The sequence below is a fragment of the Toxorhynchites rutilus genome, chromosome 2 (assembly GCF_029784135.1).
Source record: "Toxorhynchites rutilus septentrionalis strain SRP chromosome 2, ASM2978413v1, whole genome shotgun sequence".
NCBI classification, from domain to species: Eukaryota; Metazoa; Arthropoda; class Insecta; order Diptera; family Culicidae; genus Toxorhynchites; species Toxorhynchites rutilus.
Genome location: NC_073745.1, coordinates 160,266,054 through 160,287,014, shown reverse-complemented (window position 1 = coordinate 160,287,014; position 20,961 = coordinate 160,266,054). Strand labels below are relative to the sequence as shown.

Genomic DNA, 20,961 nt, shown 5'->3' with positions numbered 1-20,961 from the left:
AAGGGGAGGAAGTTCATGCATCAAAATGATTGCTTCAGATATTAATTCTGCAAATTTTCTCCAGTCAATATTCTTCGTGAGGTCATACGCAATATCGACTGACTCACTAGATTTTGATTCATTGGCGATCGATAAAATTATTGGTAGGTGATCACTACCGTGGGGATCTTGGATTACCTTCCATGTGCAATCCAGGGATAATGAAGAAGAGCAGAGAGATATGTCTAGCATGCTTGCCCGTGCAGGAGGGTTGGCTATCCTAGTTGCTTCCCCAGTATTTAAAACTGTCATGTTGAAGTTGTCGCACAGATCATAAATCAACGTGGCACGGTTGTCATCGTAGAGTGACCCCCATGCTGTTCCATGGGAGTTGAAGTCACCTAAGATTAACCGCGGCTCCGGCAATGCCTCGATAATATCAAAGAACTGATGGTGGCCTACAGTAGTCCTGGGAGGAATATATATCGAAGCAATGCAGAGTTCTTTGCCATTGATTTGTATCTGGCAAGCGACAACTTCAATGCCTGTAATCGATGGGATAGTGACTCTATAGAAGGAGTGACGTTTTTTGATCCCCAATAGTACGCCACCAAACGAGTCGTTACGATCTAGGCGAATAATGTTGAAATCGTGAAAATTCAGCTCGTCGGCTGAACAAAGCCATGTTTCACAGAGAGAAAATACATCACAGTTAGAACTGTGAACTAAAAATTTAAATTGGTCTAGTTTAGGGATGATGCTTCTGCAATTCCACTGTATGACAGTGGTCAAATCCTTGACCTCTTGCGCTGAATTAGGCATCGAGGGAAATGAACGCTGCTAAAAAGCCACATTTTTCTTTCAAAAATGTTCTCACAACCGGAAGCAAACAATACTATGCTTTTAAGAGGATCATTTATATTTAAAGCATTTAAAATGTTATCCACAAGGTCTGAAAGCGCGAGCAGGCCAGGTAGTGGCTGTTGCTTCGACCGCGAAAATGGAACAGACGTGTTCGTTGTTGTTCCGGGAAGTGCTGAGGACCCCTGGTTGGTAGCATGACCACGTAAACCGGGAGGTACTTGCTTCGGCCTATTCTGAGCACGTTCAGTTCGAGGCTTCATTCCAACTTGGGAAGTTTCGGTATTCTTTCTGGCGAGTGATGGAAAAGAAGTAATTTTTCTTTTCCTGATGGCACCCTGCGATGTACCGGAACATCCGGCATTGGGAGCGTCAGCAACAGGCTCGTCGTTCTGCAGAATGGAGTAGGGATTGTCCTGTGTCGTTGGCACCGAACTCTTAAGCATTTCTGCAAAAGTCCGCTTGGAACGTTCCTTTAAGGAACGCTTGAGTTTTTCCCCTCGTTGTTTGTACACCGGGCATTGAATAAGATCATGAGGAGTCCCGCCGCAATGAAGACACTTGTGCTCTTTCGCGCAAGGATTCTCATCATGGCTCTCTCCACAATCTGCGCAACGTTTTTTATTGCAACAATAGGCGGCCGTGTGACCGAGTTGCATACATTTGTTGCATTTCATTACTCGGGGTACAAACAATCGAACAGGTAAACGAAGTGCCCCTATTGCAACGTAATTTGGAAGGGCGGAACCCTCAAAAGTCACACGAAAAGAGTTTGTCCGATTGAGAATTCTTTTGTCATTTTTATGTGACACAGATTTCAGTCGATCGCATGCAAGAATCTTCACAGTTTTTAGTGTGGAGTTCTTGAAGCGACCGACACCATCGATTATCTCTTTTCGGGTCAAACCCTTTTCGGTTATTACGCCGTCTATTTCGACGTTGCAACAGGGTACGTATACACGATACTCAATCGCAAAGAGGTCGCAGCGCGTTATTTTGTTCGCTTGGGTCCTGCTTGAGACGACAACTCGTAGTTTGTCTGGCCCCATCCGTGTAATTTCGGTAACGTCAGAAAAATGTTGAGTTAGTTCCTTCGAGATACGAATGACATTGAGAGGTTTGGATTTTCGTCTAAAGTACACAATGAATGGGCCTTTGGAGCCTTCAGGGTATTCTTTAGGACGAAAATCCTGTTTCTCGTCGATTTCCTCATCTTCGGAACTATCAACTTCGTAAACAGAATTTTCTACCTCAATTTCTGCTTCATCCTCCTGCTCTTCAGGAGGAGGTTCGGTATCAGAAATATTCAATTGCGTCAACGGGGGGTCCTTCCCGCCCTCAGCCATATTAGAAAAATCGGCCAACTGTTCGATATGAACAGAATATAATAATTATCAAAATGAATAAGTAAAAAAAAATATTATAAGGTTATGCTGCGGATAATATTTATATTAATTTATTTTATTTATATAAAATTCTAAAATGAAAAAAAATTCCAATAAAATTTCAACGGTAATGTAACCAAGAAAAAATAGACACCCCTAATGGCAACGTTTGCCGATTTGGTAAACACACAGATGAACAATGGTGTAAATCGAGCACAGATGGTAGAAGGAATGATAGGAGGACAAAAGAAAAATAAACTTATACTTGCCGTTGCTGTGTGGCGTGTGTGATAAATCTGTCTGAATTGTATCCTCTGCGTCTCGGTCGCGCACCACTTTGAGCTTCGCTCTACTCGCAAGCGCAACCGATGAAAAAAAACACAGTCTGATTCGATGTGGAAAAAAACACCTTTGTTGGATCGTTTCGAAAACCTATCCGATCTACTTGCGAGTTATCGAACGTATATTATTATTACCTTGGCGACAGTGTCTTTGATGCTGAAACTTTTACTACATCCAGAGGTCCTCACGCATTCATGCTTGAGTTCAACACTGTATACTTGCTAAAACTTTTTTCGAATATTTTTGCACAAACGGATGTTCTTTATCAAATTTTGCAAAAAAAAAAAGAATTAAAAGTAGTAGAATTTGTGCGTATCGTCAAGGCTTGCCTTGCTTCTATAGAGGAGCTCAAAGCAGATCATCATTCCGATAGTGATCTTAAAGATGTAATTGATATATCTGGCGAAACTATAAATGACAGTAACATCATCAATTGTCGTCGTTTAGATGAATCGATTATAAACAAAATTATTGACGAAATGACGGAACGGTTTAAGGAACTAGATGAATACTCTCCGAAACTGCTGGCCAGAATTATACTGACATTGCCTAATACAACAGCATCCGTCGAAAGAACTTTTTTTGTTGTTCGACGGATCAAGAATTATTTGCGGTCGAGATCTGACCAGAAACGGTTATTCGGAATTATGATGATGACTGTGGGAAAAAATTACCTTCATGAAATAAGGCAGATGTCTTTATGTTATGAGGAATTCATTGATAAGTTTGCGCTCATAGTTGACCGTAGGATTCTTTTGTTATACAGGCAAACCTGTTTTTGTGCGGGTGATAGGGACCGCACAAAAAATCGTATTTGAAAAAAAAACTTTTTGTTATGTGGTGGATAGGGACCGCATGAAAAAAAAAATCCTTGAGAAAATAACCCAAATCCTAATGATTCCATTCGTGATCAACATTCGATTTCCTTTCTTCACTTTCATAAGCTACCTACTCACTTGCGCAGATCATAAAACCAACTCTTTCCTCCTGTCAATAAGCTCCTACTGACACCTTAAAACAAACAAAACAAAGCGTGAGAACGGGAATTAAGTCCCAGTGAAATAGACGATCTGCAGTGAAATAGACGTAAAGAAACCTTATACGCTATTTACCTGTATTTAATATTGAAGCTTTCAAAACTAACCACATTTGTTGGAACCATCATAGTTTGGCATGTACGATAAGAGTTGATACGGTAAGAAGGAGTAAGTTGGACCGTATCTAGTTTATTTATTTATTTATTTTGGCTTGACGTCTTTACAACATGGCCTGATTCACAATTTTTCTCCAATTAACTCGGTTCGTGGCTATCTCTCTCCAATTCCGCGGGCACCCCGTGCTCACCATGTCATGCTCCACTTGGTCTAACCACCTTGCTCGTTGTGCTCCTCGTCGTCTCGTACCAGCCGGATTCCCGATGAACACCATTTTTGCAGGATAGTTGTCCGACATTCTTGCAACATGTTCTGCCCAGCGTATCCTTCCAGCATTGATCACTTTCTGGATACTGGGTTCGCCGGTGAGTCGCGTGAGCTCGTGGTTCATCCTTCGCCTCCATACGCCGTCCTCCTGTACACCGCCGAAGATGGTTCTTAACACCCGCCGTTCAAAGACTCCGAGTGCTCGCAGGTCCTCTTCGAGTATTGTCCACGTTCCGTGCCCGTAGAGGACAACCGGAGCGTTTTGTTTCGCACGAACATTTCGCACGACTGCTAAGTCTGTTTGACCTTAAGTGTTTGTGGAGACTATAGTAGGTACGACTCCCGTTGATGATGCGTCTCCGGATCTCGCGGCTGGTATCATCGTCAGACGTTACCATTGAGCCAAGGTAGACAAATTGGTCCACTACCTCGAACTCATCGCCGTCGCTCATTACACTACTACCTAATCGGGTCCTGTCGTGCTCGGATCCGAAAGCCAGCATGTATTTGGTTTTAGACGCATTGATTTTAAGTCCAATTCTCTCTGCTTCATGCTTTAGTCTGGTGTAATGTTCAGCTACCGTCTCGAATGTTCTGCCGACAATGTCTACGTCATCAGCGAAGCAAATGAATTGACTGGATCTATTGAAAATCGTACCACGCAAGTTAAACGTCGCTCGTTTCTTAACACTCTCTAGCGCGATGTTGAACAGTAGGCAAGAGAAACCATCACCTTGCCGAAGCCCCTTGCGGAACTCAAATAGATCAGATAATCCACCCGAAATTCAGCACTGTATTCCGTCCATCGTAGCCTTAATCAGTCTAGTCAGCTTCATTGGGAAGCTGTTTTCGTCCATGATTCTCCATAGCTCTTTGGACCGTATCTAGTATGTCCGCTGAAATGTGAGTTATTAGCAGAACTTAACCTTAAAACACAATATAGTTATATATTGTTCCAATTTTAGTTTTGAAGTGTTGTGTTGGGGAATAAGTTCGTAGCGTTTCTACCGAAGATTTTTGTTCAAACAAAAACAATAATTATATCAATAAGTTAATCAATTATATATTCGCCGTTGCTGTTTACAATCCCGTCCCACCTCTCGACCAAGTTGTTGATGCTGTTCTGCAAAAAATCGCCTGGTCTGATGTCAAAGAAGTTGTTGTTTGTTCTTAAAAGATCTCTTTGTTTACGAAGATAACGCCCTTCGTGTGGTTTGACAGGAAGCGGAAAAGATGGTAATAGGTCGGTGCAAGGTAGAGGCGTGCAATCAGGCTCATCATAATGAACAGCAGTGGGTCTCCTTAGCCACATTGGTTGCGCGTTTGCTTAGTAAGCGATCGATCGTGAGTTCAAAACTCAGGACCCTCATTGACCATCTTTGTGTTGTTACAGAATAACTGCGTCCACGCAACAATCATCAACGATGGAGATCGATCCACGGTTGAAATAAGATCGATTCATCCATACAACTGCTCTGCTCTGCAAGACACATCGGGCTGCTGTTCTATAAATAACTCAACAATGATCAATCAACTGTCTCCGCTGTCCGGTGGTCCAACTGGATAATGGAAGAACAGAAAGAATACTCTTACGCCTAAATGGCTACTGTGTGAATGTACCATATGTAATGGTATAGAAGGAATACTGGCGAATGGCAACTGTGTAATGTGCTAATTATAGATATGATAACCATGTGACATGTACACGATTAAAATTCGGCTCTGTTACAGCTAAAATACTAATGAGCCTTAAATAAATAAATGGGTTAAAAAAAATAATGAACAGCTCAGATCAGCTCAGCTCATCTAAAAGAGCTGTTCTTTATGAACAGCTCTTCATTTTTACTGTTCTTTATGGACAGCTCTTCAGCTCAGTTGTCAGCGTCGACGTCTGGTGGCGACTTTCAATTTGGGTCCCAAACTCGATAGTGTAATCTTTACAATCTTTATCACATTAGAAGACACGAAGCCAGTTTTGAAGTGTTAAAATTTAAATGAAATTTTTCACACCATGTTATTGAATTACTTGAAACACGTATTCCTGAATCTTATTTAACTATTTGTCTATACATTTCCGACATTTTTACTAAGACTTTTCATTATAATATAATGTTGTCTTTAAAAACAATTGTCTTATGAGATTCTTTCACTGCCTGCGAACAAAGTGTTTTTTTATACTAATTCGATGCACAGAAATTAATTTTTATTCATAATTTTAATATCAAAATCGTGTTTATTCTGCCTGAAAGTCAATTATTATTTTTGGGGCCTCCTAAACTGGTAAACAAAGCCCAATGCCGTCAACGTGAATATAACAGTTGAAAAGACAAGGAACAAATGAAATTGAACGAAGAGCGAGAGGCGGTCAGTTTTTTTTGAATCTTACATCTCAAACACTCTCTGCAATTCTGCAGCTCTTTTCCCTTCTGCAAAGTGAGCTGAAGAGTTTTTATTTGCGAGCTGTTCCGTGTCAACTCACTTTAAAGACTCGATTCTTCGGAACAGCTCATGAACGGATCGCACATCTCTAGTGCAAGGTCCGAAGAATGCGACGGATGTTGAAGGTCCTCCCATTCGAGCTCTTCGAGTGCGTCTTTGACGACTTGTGCAACATGGGGCTTAGCATTGTCGTGAAGGTGTATGGTTTGACCATACCGATCAGGTTTTTTCAGTCGAATAGGTGATTGAGAATCGTTTTAAGATCGCAGTTAATTTTTTCCGTCAATTCACGACTGGTTTGGCTGGTCATCGAATTCAGAAGGCCTTCCGCTACGAGTGTGTCATCGACGTCAATGTCTTCATTTTTGAACTTTGCAAACCATTTCCGTGTTGCAGACTCGCCCATGGCTCCCTCTTCGTACACGTCGTAAATGTCCCAATTCATCATAAATAAAGCGATGTCAAAAATCAGTTTCCTCTCTGCTTACGCCAACAAAATTCGTTTCATCGTCTATATATTTTCGTATATATATCGTATATATTTCCAGCGACGCTCGTCTGCCGAACTTCGTTGACAATCGTTCTATTCAGCAATAAATTGGTGAAATCTCACTTGCTTATTAACATCAGTTTCAAGAATTGTTAGACAAATCATATATTGAGGGGTTGTGCACCAAAATATGTTTCCGAAAAAAAGGACAAACTAGTTCAAAGATCATGAATCATCATCTGCGTACAAGGCGCACTCATTTTTGTATTCGTATACCACTTTTAGATTTACGCAAAGAAAATCGTAACTGCATACATCATCTCATACTTGTTGTGTTATTATTTCAGTAAAACGTTCCAATGAACCTGGATGGCTCGAAGGCACTCTAAACGGCAAGTCTGGACTTATACCAGAAAACTACGTAGAAGTATTAAAATAACGCAAACGGTAGCAATGTATGGCGAAACCACCAAAAAACGATAAAATCGGCCTGGAACAATAGAAACTAGATGGGTCTCTCGCACACAACATACAATGTATTGTGTAGTTTATCAATTGCTGTTTACCGGAATCCAGATGGTATGTTTTAGTCGATAAGATTTAGTGAACACACAGCCTGGTATTTTAACAAAAGACAGCTAATTGTCCGATACCGGAGCGTCATGTTTGTCATTCAAACGAAATAAACACAAAAAACCTTATGTATTTTTTCGAGAAGTCTTTCTTATCGCTTATTTCCTTTTCGAAGATTTATTTTATACAAGTATATAAATGTAACAGAAATATAATTATGGTAAGGGAACCGAAACCCGGTTAAGAAAGATAAGGATTGAAAAAAACTTTACTCTTATACACCTTCGTGCAACAATTTATATACACAAATAAAATGAAAGATGGAAAAGGCTGTAAACCAAAATCTTATATTGGCACAATGATTACTGTTCGCTAACATTCAATTGATTTTAACGCTGTAAGTAAACATTAGAGTAGATGGCCTATAATTTTCATATCAACCAACATTAACGTAACATCAATCGTCAAATTCAGACAAAAGAGACTAAAAGGATGTTGTCTCTATGCTTGACAGCAAACGGAACCGTGAACGGCGACCTTATACAAATATAGACAGAATGAATGAAATAATTTCGACTACAAGAGAGCTCAATGCTAAGCCCAGCTGCAGTATATATTATCTGTCACTAGAGTAAACGTAATAAACAAGACATGAAAATAATAATGTCAAAACAACAGATGCATAACACCAATAGATGTGGAATATCATACTTCTTCATTAGTGTTGATAAATTCTAAACTAAACTCAAAAATGCACATGGGGTGATGCTCGTACAACGGATTGATTAACAGCATAATAGACGTTCAAAATCATTCAGACATATATTACAAAATGACATTCAACATCGAACATAATGTTTTAGCCTCTATAAAAAGAGCTTCTTACCGTCCAAAACCATGCAAATAATTATAATTTTGTTTATTTCACGATTCCATGAAACAATTTTAGAATGGATTGGTGTTTTTTTTCCTCCTGTGCACTGCCAGAATCTATTGATTAAAATTTATTGAAATTCTTAAATTTTAAATTCTCGCAGCTTTTAAGTATCATATTCTTCGTAAATATCGTCCTTTAACACATTCTTGGCAGAAGTACGCCTGACTAGTGAAGACCGTAACGGCATATCAATTGAGATTAGTTCGTTTGATTGACATTAAAGTTATCATTCAAAGAATTGAACCTCCGTGTACGCAATCATCGTTTTGTACAATACATTGCAAACACAAACAAAAGGACAAGGCACCTTCGAAATCTGTGTAGTATATGAACATTTATCTTGATGAAATTCGTTTCAGATTCTGAAGACTAATCATAACTAGAACATATGAAACACATGGAAAACAATGACACCAGAAAGAATAAACTTATAGATATAAGTTTAGTGTAATTAGTGTATCAAAGGAATTATTACAAAATAACTAAAGCTAGGAAAGAAATAAGATAGGAAGAACATTCATACCAACTGCAACAAAGTAAATCAATCAACACTATCGATTGTCGGAGTTATTTGTTTTTCAGAGAAGGTGATAATCAAATGAGTGGGTACTAAATTTATCTTAGATTTTTGTACATATTGTATATTATATATCGCTGTGAATTTTCCACTCTAGAAGAAATTACTTCTAAATTTCTTTTCTGAAATGAGTTGCCATATTAACGTACAAAAATAACACAACTATCAACGCAAAATTACCTTGTTTGTAGAATAATAGAAAATAACTTTTTTTTTTGCAACACGGATGGATGTTGTTTGTCTATCCTCCACCAGATGGCCACCTTCGATGAGTTGTATCTTTGTCCTGTAATGATTAGCTGTTTTCCTTCATTCCTTCGTTTCCTTATCATTCCTTTATACAGACTTCTTCTCATTCGGGCTATTTGATAATAATTCACATGTATTCCGATTTCCAACCGATGAAACCCACAGAGAACTAAACAACACATTCCCTTTATTTATTCAAGCAGTATCTTGAAACTTTAGTCTCTCTGTTGAATGAATTATTCCTCATTTTTTGCGGGACAATAGAGGAGAAGACCTTCTCGTCATAAAGAGAGAAAGCAGAAATCTGTGATATCATCACATCAAACGGAGAAACGGTCTTATTTGATTTTTGCTGAAAACCCTACCCTCCTATGTTTCTATCGTTGAATTGTTTTATACTGTATAAAAATAATTTCAGTTAGTGTGTTTGCGTTATTAATATTTGTTGATGTTTTTTTGAAAAAAAATTCCAAATGATTTTAGTTTTCAAACAAAATACGCGATGAGACAAATTAAGATAGTAGAAAATAACAGATAATTTTACTTTGCCTTCAGAGTGGAACATTATGGGCATAGCCAAGTATTATGCTGTAAAGAACACTTCGCGTTAGGGAACAAGTAAATGTTTGATTTGAATGTAATTTAGAGTGCTGAAAGTGAATTTATTGTGAATAACGTTTTAAACAATAGAATTCAACGATATATTGTTATTTAATTTTATGCTTTTTATAGTCAGTTGTAAAATATCGGAAGTTTAGAAACAGAAGACCGCAATGAAAACTTGCGAATTATTTTATTTATACACAAGCTTCGATGAATGATGGCTAGATGAGATAAGGTGCAGTTAAAAAGAGAAACAAAATCAGTAATATAATTCCATTTGTTTCAATATGTAGTGATATATCACAGAGAAAGGTGAGGAGAGCAAAGGTGGGAAGATAACTTGATATTATTCGACAGCTTCGGAGAATCTCATTATTCAGCATTTGTTCGATTCTTCAATCCACAACTGGTGGAATATAACATCAACAATTGATTTACGCTTATTAAGTGTGCTACTTGGGCGTCGTGCACAAATTACGTAATGCTAAAAATGCGATTTTTGGCCCTCCCCCTCCTTATGTTACAAAAAGTAACGCAAACCAAACTCCTCTCCCCCTTATGTTACGTAGCGCTAATCTTTACGCAAAGTCAAAGTCGTTCGTTCAACATAGAAAAATTGGATATCCGCCCAGGTCCAAATCAAATGTTCTTACGGAAGTTCATTATATGCAAGTAGTGACATCGGAAGAACTTTCGACAAGTTCATAGAATTTTGAACAAACATAGACGGAAAATTAATGCTGACATCAGTTGGGATTGGTGCTTTCAACCCATCTGGCGTTAAGCTGAGAGGAACATGGACTAATATGTTGATTCACGCTACTCCTTGGTTCAATTCAACAGTTCCTGTCGTTACATTTCACTGCTTGCAAAAGGCCCTGGGATGTCCTTACGTGACGAGCAAACCACAAGACTTAATATCGTAAAAATTCCGCTTCATCGATTTTGAAGTTTGCAAACTCAATATATTCTGCTTTGAGGAAATATCCATCGATCGCTAGATTATTTCACATATCAACTAACGATTCCCTTGCATACTTAAAATGTTCCGTTTCCAGTTGAGATCCCTCATGATCATGAGGAAATATTGAACCTACCAACTGCTTATTTCAAATTTGAGATACAGATACAGAATATGTATATACTTATCTCAAATTTGAGATACAGAATATGTATATACAGAATTACATTTTCAGCAAAGATACAGAATTTAAAGATTTTTTTTTCAATTCAAATTTTAATATGCCATACAAATGAAACAAAAATTTCTGCATCACTCAAGAATTAATCAAGCAAATGAAACCAAATTTGGCATGTGTAGGATTTAGGGTGCAATAAATGTTTTTATGGTGGTTAGACACTCCACTTCCTTCTCTAAGAAGGGGCTGTCATACAAATGAAACACAAATTTCTGCATTACTCGAAAATTAGTCTAGCAAATGAAACCAAATTTGGCATGCGGGGGTTTCAGGGTGCAATAAATGTTTTAACGGTTGTTAGACACTCCATCCCCTCTCTGAAGAGGGGGGAGAATGCTCAACAACTCGAGAACTAATCAAACAAATGCAATCAAACTTAGTATATAGAGGTTTTAGGGATCGATAAACGTTTCTATGGTAGTTCGTCACTCCTCCGCCTCTCTAAAGGGGGGCTCGCATATATATAAATTTTGGGCGGGACGAAGTTTGCCGGGTCAACTAGTATTTTATATTTATAAGTTTTTAATTTTATTTTTGATTCGAATTTTAAATTTCTATTTTTTATTCAAACTTTAGTCGTCCAACCATTTGATGGTTCAGCAGATGGTCCTAAAAGTTATTGTTTTGTTCTCGCCCAGTTCAATAGCTTCTATTTCTACATCTTCAACACCTACGTATATATCTTCAGATCCTTTTCTGAATCTCCAAAGGTTGGTCCTGGAACATCAGATTTGATGTATTATTCTTCGTAATATGTCTGAAAAAAGTAAGATAGAGTATTCTGGTGTCCGAATAAATCTGAGAGAATTCAGGTGTTGCAGTTTGTTTCGTTCAATTCAACAATCAATAGCAGAACGAGTTCAAAAAACATTAAAATGGAATTTCGGTCGTAGTTGAATCTCTCTAGGTTATGTTTAACGACGGATTCTAGTGAGAGCGGGTGAATTCAGCATTTTCAATGGTTCGAGCATCAACATTTCCTGAGCTGATTTAATTCGCTTTGAGCTGTGTATTTTTAAATCATTTGAAAAATAAACTTTCAAAGCAAATTTTCACGACAGTAGGAGTGCACTTTTGAAATTTACATTCTCTGTGCTTTAGTAAGAAAAAGATAAACGATGTCATTTATTAAAATTTTTCAGTTAAACAAATCAGGTCCTTCTCTGATCTCATAGGAAAAGGGCGTGTTCTTCTATCGCTTTAGAGTGAAAAGGGAGTATCAGGTTATTTTTTACTATATTGCTACTCTTTTTTTCCCAAAATATATATTTTTATCAAGGCTCACATATGGCGTTAGCCTGACGGGGCCGGGAGTTCAATATTTTGACAATTTTTTTTATTATCTATGTTAGTAATATGTAACCGATTACTCGCGGTTGGCTCGAGGTATTACAAGTGTTTTCGTAATTGGGATGTTGCTGTCTCCAATGCTCTGTACGTGTGCCCGACACGGGATACTTCCTATTGGGATGCAGCAGACCATTAATCAGCAACGCTCCCTTAGTCTGTACTTCTGTACCCCATATCTAGCGTGGTGCGTATGTCTCTACTCGAGGAATCCAGGATAGAATGGTTACTAGCCGGTGCAATCATCAGCTCGTGTAGAGTTGTCATGAGTGGTACAACCTTTGGCTATTGTTGAATGATCAGTGGACTGCACAACCTTCGGCCAGTGTATCTGTAAAAAGTGTGTGTATGTATTGCCGCGACTAAGTAAAAATTTATAGATCGGATAGGAGGGATATGAAATAGGGACACAACGAAGGAAACATCATTAAACGTTGACATCGGCGTTTCTGAGGAACAGGCATAGATGAAGCAGAAGATCAGGATCAAGGCTACCTAAGATATCCCGGGCGGGGATATCCGATTGTCTGCCTTGTGCTCTCAGTGCTCTAGAAAACTGAGAGCGAGCAGCATGGAACCGGGTACACGACCAGACAATATGCTCGATGTCGTGGTAGCCATCGCCACAATCACAAAGATTGTTTGCTGCGAGCCCAATGCGATAGAGATGCGCGTTTAGGTTGTAGTGATTAGACATAAGCCGAGATATCACGCGAATGAAATCACGACCTACATTTAAACCCTTGAACCATGCACTTGTCGAGACCTCAGAGATAATCGTGTGTAACCAACGACCGCCAACTGCCAACTTAAGAGTGTGTGCTGACGAGGAATGTGAAAAAATTCGTTATAAGCAATTTTCCTTTCAAAAAGTGTGCCTTCTGAAGCGCCCACCTTAGCTAGCGAGTCTGCTTTCTCATTCCCCGGAATCGAGCAATGAGAGGGAACCCATGCTAAGGTAATCTTGAATAATTTTTCGACCAAAACACTCAATAGTTGTCTTATTCTTGTTAGGAAATAAGATGAGCGTTTATCAACCTTCATTGAGCGGATTGCCTCTATTGAGCTGAGACTGTCTGAAAAAATAAAAATAATGGTCGATGGGCAGTGTTTCAATGATTCCTAGAGCATAGTATATCGCACCCATTTCAGCGACATACACGGAACAAGGGTCGTAATTATTGATCGTAGTCGTTTTTTATTGTTCTCATAGCCTTGGGGCTAGATGGCGCTATTTTTTAAATTTTTTTTATGAAAGCTGAGGTTTTTTTACATAACATATCTCGATATCAGAGATTCATTTTTTTCGTTTTTAAGATATGATAACGACAAAGTTAACCGATGATCCGGAAAATCATTTTTCCCGTTTATCCAAAAAGGGTTTTGCAAAAATTCAGAACATTTGAGCTACTGAACCGATTTAGATGATCGACAAATTGAATTGAAGCCAATAAGCTATTCTATCACACTTGCGGGAAGATTGGATTCTAGTCGCATAGGTCTTGTCTAGTCAAATAAGAATATTGAACAAAGACTTAAAACATATTAAATTTGCAAAAAAAAAACTCAAAAACGAAAAATAACACCTCTCTGATTTTCGGATATATGATATTATGCAAAAAAATCTTAGCTTTCCAGAAAAAAATAGAAAAATTGAGCGCCCTCTATCTTTAACCCTAACAAAAAATACGGGTCTAATATTTTGCGATAAAGAACAAAACTACTGCTTTTCATGGAAATCTGAGAACCACAATATCGGTTTGGCATGGAATGGCTGTATACATATACAGAGGTACCTTAAAGATACCTGACTTCGGGTACAATCTAGGCATAACGTAAACAAGTAACAATTATTTTTGTACCCATAACGTTTGGTTGAATCAACGAGGTGTATTTGTGTTGTTGGGATTTTTGCTTTGAAAACTGTTCGTATTTTGATTGTGCAACACGAATAATATTTTTTCTTGAAAGCTGTGGAGGCGATCTGGCGTAGTGGTAACATCCATGCCTCTCACGCTAAAGGTCACGAGTTGAATTCTCACTCCCGACATTCTTCCAAAAATGGAAGTAAAAGTGACGAACCAGCCAAATGAGTTGAAAGTCACTATAATACAGATAAACAAAATTTCTTGAAAGCTGAACTTTGTTTTACATAACATATCCAAAAATCAGAGGAGATTTATTTTTTGTTTTTGAGCTATGATTTTTCAAAATTAACCGATGGACCGAAACATCAATTTTTACCCCTTTTTATCACCACAAAAATTCATAATTTTCGAATTACTGAGCAGATTCAGATGATCGACATATCAAATTAAAGCCAATAAGCCAGTCTTATTTGAAAAAAATATTACACTCGGGAAAAAGATTATTCATCGTAATTGTTTTTTATAGCTTACGTGGTTTCGGGACCAAGGGCCATAATAAAGGGTGTGTCACATCAAATTGTATCACGGAAAAAACGCTGTAGAAATTCGCCCAGTAGACCGATCCTTTTGAAAATTTTAGACAGTAAAATAAAAATTATTAAACAACTTTTGGCATTTTCGTTTTATTCATACTTCGAGCCCAAGCCCGTATGCTTGCACCTTCCTCTTTACCCCGTCCATAAGGTTCTGTACAACGTCAGGTTGTAGTTTTTTTTGAACAGAAATCCATTTTCTCTTGAAGTCCGCCTCCGATTTGACAACTTTTGGGTTCTTCCGGAGGGCCTACTTCATAATCGCCCAATATTTCTCTATTGGGCGAAGCTCCGGCGCGTTGGGCGGGGTCATTTCCTTTGGCACGAAGGTGTACCCGTTGGCTTCGTACCACTCCAACACGTCCTTTGAATAGTGGCACGAAGCGAGATCCGGTCAGAAGATGGTCGGGCCCTCGTGTTGCTTCAATAGTGGTAGTAAGCGCTTCGTAGGCACTCCTTAAGGTAAACCTGCACGTTTACCGTGCCGGTCATCACGAAGGGGGCGCTCCGCTTTCCGCAAGAGCAGATCGCTTGCCACACCATGTACTTTTTGGCAAACTTGGATAGTTTCTGCTTGCGAATCTCCTCCGGAACGCTGAATTTGTCCTCTGCGGAGAAGAACAACAGGCCCGGCAGCTGACGAAAGTCCGCTTTGACGTAGGTTTCGTCGTCCATTACCAGGCAATGCGGCTTCGTCAGCATTTCGGTGTACAGCTTCCGGGCTCGCGTCTTCCCCACCATGTTTTGCCTTTCGTCGCGGTCAGGAGCCTTCTGAACCTTATATGTACGCAGGCCCTCACGCTGCTTGGTCCGCTGGACGAATGAACTTGACAAATTCAGCTTATTGGCGACATCCCGGACCGAACTTCTCGGATCACGTCTAAACTGCTTAACTACGCGCTTGTGATCTTTTTCACTGACGGAGCATCCATTTTTGCCGTTCTTCACCTTCCGGTCGATGGTTAGGTTCTCGAAGTATCGTTTAAGTACTCTGCTGACCGTGGATTGGACGATTCCCAGCATCTTACCGGACTCCGGATTCTCGAAATGAGTGCGCAGGATTAATTCACGACGCTCTTTTTCGTTCGACGACATTTTTCCAAATTTACGAAAAATTGACAGTGAAGCATGGCCAACGTGATCTATACACTCATATCTGATTATAAGCGAAAGCTGAAGATATAATTCCTAAAAATTAAATTTCTACAGCGTTTTTGCCGTGATGCAATTTGATGTGACACACCCTTTATATCCGAATATCAGAGAGATGTTTTTTTTTGTTTTTGAATTATGATTTTTCAAAGTTCACATGTTTTCAGTTTTCGTTCAATATTCCTATGCGACTGGGCTTTATCTGTGCGACTAGAAGCTAATTTTTACGCATTTGTATATTTTCAAAGAATAACAACTTATTGGCTTCAAATTGGTATATCGATCATCTGAAACGGCCCAGTAGTTTAAAAGTTATAAAATGATTTTTTGGACTATCGGTATTTTGAAAAATCATAGCTCAATAACAAAAAATAACGCCTCTATGATTTTCGGATGTGTTATTTAAAAAACCCTCAGCTTTCAAAAAAAAATAATATATATATACCGCCCTTGGTCCCGAGATCATGTAAACTATGAAAAACAAATACAATCATCAATTGCAAAATCAAAATCCAATTTTTTCCAAGTAAAATATTTTTCCGAAAAAAATTAATTGGGTTTAATTTGATATGTCGATCATCTAAATTGGTTCAGTAGTTCAAAAGTTATGAATTTTTAAAAGAAATAAAAAAAGGGGAAGGGGAAAAGTCGATTTTTCGGACCTGCCTGAAATGGAAATGGGCACCCTAATAAAAAATTAAAAAATTCTGGTCTAATTTTTTGCGGTAAAGAACAAAACTATCACTTTTCACGAAAATCTGGGAGCCACTATATCGGTTTGACATGGAATGGCTGCATATATTTTTACCATAATAATGTATTTGGAAAAGTTTTTGGAAATTATAAACAAATTCATAAAATTTCATGAACATGACGGTTTAACACGACAAACATATTGAAAGAAATTGAAGTTTTTTTTTGTAAATGAAAAAAAAAGAGAATTTTTTTTCACATTTCAAAACTCATATTTCCTCCAACCTAAACGATATACAAAATTCCATTCGAATCAAAAATACTCATGTTTTGTCATTTGTCGATTTCATTTGGAATTGCTCATTGGTGGCCGTTTTGAGTGGCTCTACTCTGATACGAAAGCGTCTTGATGTTATTGTTTCGTAGTTTAATTCCTAGTATTAGTGTCCATTTTGCGTGTATCAGATTACTCCCCCACATCCCTTGTTCCAATTGTTTATATGTAGTTCCTTCAATTTAACGTTTCATAAATCAGGTGTCGATAGTTCGAGAAGCAAAACCACACATTTATGATAATTCCGCGTTCAACTTTCCCCGCTTCACGGGACAAGTGTGAACAATGAATATGAAAACTAAACATTTTCAAAATTTATATTTTTGGAAGCATCCAGTGTAAATCCCTATTGTTTATCAAAAGTCATCTGTCATATCTCGTATATGCTGCAAACAGATATCAATTTAGTGATTTAGTGATTTTTTAAAATAACTTTGAAAAAAACGTTTCAACTTGCCCCGGTGCACCATAACTTGTTGTGATGAGCAGACCATGAGCAATATATAAAATTCCTAGATTTGTAATTTTCCGTCATCAAAAGACATTTAACTCATTTTCCATGCAGGTTAAGATCTATTTCTTCCTTTTCTGAAGTACTGAAAACAACGTGCTTAAACGCTAGACTAAGAAACCTATCATTTGACACTACTAATAATTTGATTGGTAGCGCCGTTCCTGAGATCCAAGGAGATGTCGATTCAGAATCTCCGGTCGGCCACCTTCGCTACCACCTAATCCGCTGGGGATTCTGTGCAGTTGAAAACATTCTGTTTAGTATTGTTGCTACCGAAAATTGTGTCTAGAATAAAGTGGCCATATGAAAACATCGATCAACAATTTGTTTAATGAAGAAATGAGTTTGCCTTGTGGAGGTCGTTGTCATCAAAAAGCTATATTGACCGTTAGAAGCAGAATTTTCGATACATTTATACGGTTTAATCGCAAATAATTCTTTACTGTCGTTGCCAGAAATTATAGTGTATGGACCAGCCGGCCGATCACCATTTCATTATTATGTTTTTCTAGTACATTTCAAGCTTTAGAAAGTGATTGAGGAACTTTTGCTCCAATGATAAACAGAACATCTCCTGCATCAATTTTAAGATTCTAATTTACGGAATGTAATTTCTATTCCTTTCCTTTTTTTAGCATAGTGGTACGCAAAAAAAACGAATGATTTGACAAACTTAAAAAATATCATGAAAAGTGAAGCCTCTTTTAGAGAGAGATTTGAGTATGACTAGGGTGTAAATACCTCCAGTTTAATGGTTTCAGACGTAGATAATAGCGAACGACAACATATTTGGCAGTTTGTTGGAGTATGTTCAACAATTGAATAGATTAAGACTAACACCAGTACACAGAATATTTATAATAATTCTTCGAACTCAGAAAATGTAAAAACAATTGAATAGAAAATAGAAAATCATAAAAATTATGTTTGTGATAGTAAAAAAAAGATGAGGCTGTTCTAACTACACACCCTCACGCATATTTTATACCACATTTCGTTGGATCCATGCAACAGTGTGAACAACAACTTGTGCGAAGAAAGAATAGAAGGCAGAGTTAAAAGAATCCGATGAATAATTTATGTTTGACATGGATTCTTCATAGCGCACTTTTTTACATCGCTTCAATCCTGTCACTACCTTTCCATATCCAGAGCATACGAGTCTCTGTGACGACAAATGCCTTCCTCATACCAATGAGAATAATGCACAAACAGCTTATGATGATGATGATCAATCTATTATTAATTGCGGTATTTCCCTTAAAAAGACCAACGGCAGCAAGGTGGTAAAGAATGCTGTGATGACACCGTAGACCACATACCGAACCTTGAAGATATGAATACGAGAACTTGAAGATATGAATAAAAACGGCTGTAAGGATGACACGTGCCCAGGTCATAAGTCATAAGTGCCGCTTTTGGTTGTTTGTCTTGGGCAATAAAAGCCAGCCTTGAATTCAAGGTACGTACATTTGTTGCTACAAATTTTCAACTAAAAGACAGATTTTTTATGTTTGAACTTTTTCATTTGAAAAGTACAATTGCCTAAATAGAGAAAGTCGAGGTTTAATTCATATGAAATTTGTAGGCTCCCTATGGCTCAACAGAATGCTATGTCAGTTCTACAGTGTGCATTCAGTAGAGCTTTGGTTTCTATTTGCTATGGGGCTGGCAGGTTTTTGAAAGATTACAATTTGTTATTTCATCAGTGGACAGAAAATTATTCACACAAATAAAATAGTTTACAAAGTGACGCAATTTAAAGATAAAATTTATAACACTTTGGTGAATTAGAATCATTTTTCTGGTAGTTTTTTTTTGTACAAAAAAGAACTCGCTGAGGAAATGGAATAAAAATTGTGTGTAGCTGACACATCGAGCGTTGTTGGCAAGATATAGCTTTGAATGTTTTCATGTTTTTTGTTTATAAAAAATAAAATGTTAAAATCAGAATCAGCGCTGTGGAGAGCAACATATGCGTTATTGACTAGGGAGGACGTTGCTGATTAGTGGTCAGCTGCATCACAATAGAAAGTATCCCGCATCGACTTCGGACAGAATAATCTACATATACATTGTAACACTAACCTCGAGGCAGCTGTGAGTAATCGGTTATGTACATTTAACATATTTTGTAAGTTTAAATGTAAAAATATTGAATTATCGGTCCCGTCAGACTGACGCCAAAAGAGCCTAACTAAATGTACATACTGGAAAAAAAGCATCAGAGGTACTGCGGTGGAGTGGTCAAGCGGTTCACTTGGTTTGGTTTGTTGACATAGCTTGATTAAGAGCTGCAATCAATCACTCTTATAGACGCTTTTGTAGAACTAGTACGACGGTTATTTTGTTAGTAGTATTTACAAATTTTGAACCGGTAATTCTGCCGTTCTACGTATAGTTCCCAAATCAGCAACTGAGAAAAACGCATTCAAAGTTTTCTCGCATATTTGTCTACCATAAGCTTTAAGCATTTCAATTTAGCAATACACCGGGTTTTTTATAAGCACTATATTATTGTTTAATGAATGTGATGAGATCCCCTCACTGAATCAATCAAGCTTGATTACGGGTTTAAAAATTCATGGTGGGACTGTTATGCCTAGAATATCAACATGGGACAATTGAACTTGATGTTGTTTTTTGATATACTGGGAACAAACAATACTTTTTTTGAGTTTTTCCGAAATATTACGCATAGAAACATAGTTTTATGAAGAAATGAGTGATCTGCAACACCTTCGCAGAATATAAATCTCATTGTTATTAGGCAAGGTGTATACTGCCGTTCTACGCATAGTTGTCCCATGTTCCAAAATCAGCAACTGAGAAAAACGCAATCAAAGTTTTCTCGCATATTTGTCTACCAAAAGCTTTAAGCATTTCAATTTAGCAATACACCGGTTTTTTTATGAGCACTATACTATTGTTTAATGAAATGTGATGAGATCCACTCACTGAATCAATCAAGCTTGATTACGGGTTTAAAAATTCATGGTGGGACTGTTAAGCCTAGAATATCAACATGGGACAATTGAACTTGATGTTGGTTTTTGATATACTGGGAACAAACAATTTTTTTTGTGTTTTTCCGAAAGATTATGCATAGAAACATCGTTTTATGAAGAAATGAGTGATTTGCAACACCTTCGCAGAATATAAATCTCATTGTTATTAGGCATTCGCTAACAAGGTGTACACGTGTTCTGGTAAACTTTCTCTTATTCGTTTGAGAACTAGTTCGTTCTTCCAAACCAGAAATGTGTGCATTAGCCCTGCTGAAAGTGTGACATAAAATTCTTGTACTTGAACCGATTTATTCGATATGGGTCTACAAAAAATACATGGTGGAATAGTTATGAATAGAATATCAACATTGGACAATTGAGCTTGATATTGTTTTTT

The 20,961-nt window shown here is 37.8% G+C and overlaps 1 protein-coding gene across 10 annotated transcripts in view; it reads left to right on the top strand.

Moving 5' to 3' along the window:
* Positions 1-10,127, top strand: part of LOC129764912 (rho GTPase-activating protein Graf) — a 100,165-nt gene extending 90,038 nt beyond the window's left edge. For all 10 annotated transcript variants that reach the window (XM_055764550.1, XM_055764554.1, XM_055764553.1 and 7 more), the window contains one exon: positions 7,265-10,127. In XM_055764550.1, coding sequence (XP_055620525.1) covers positions 7,265-7,356 — 92 coding nt within the window. In that variant the 3' untranslated portion in view covers positions 7,357-10,127. The remainder of the gene's footprint in view (positions 1-7,264) is intronic.
* Positions 10,128-20,961: the final 10,834 nt, after the last annotated feature.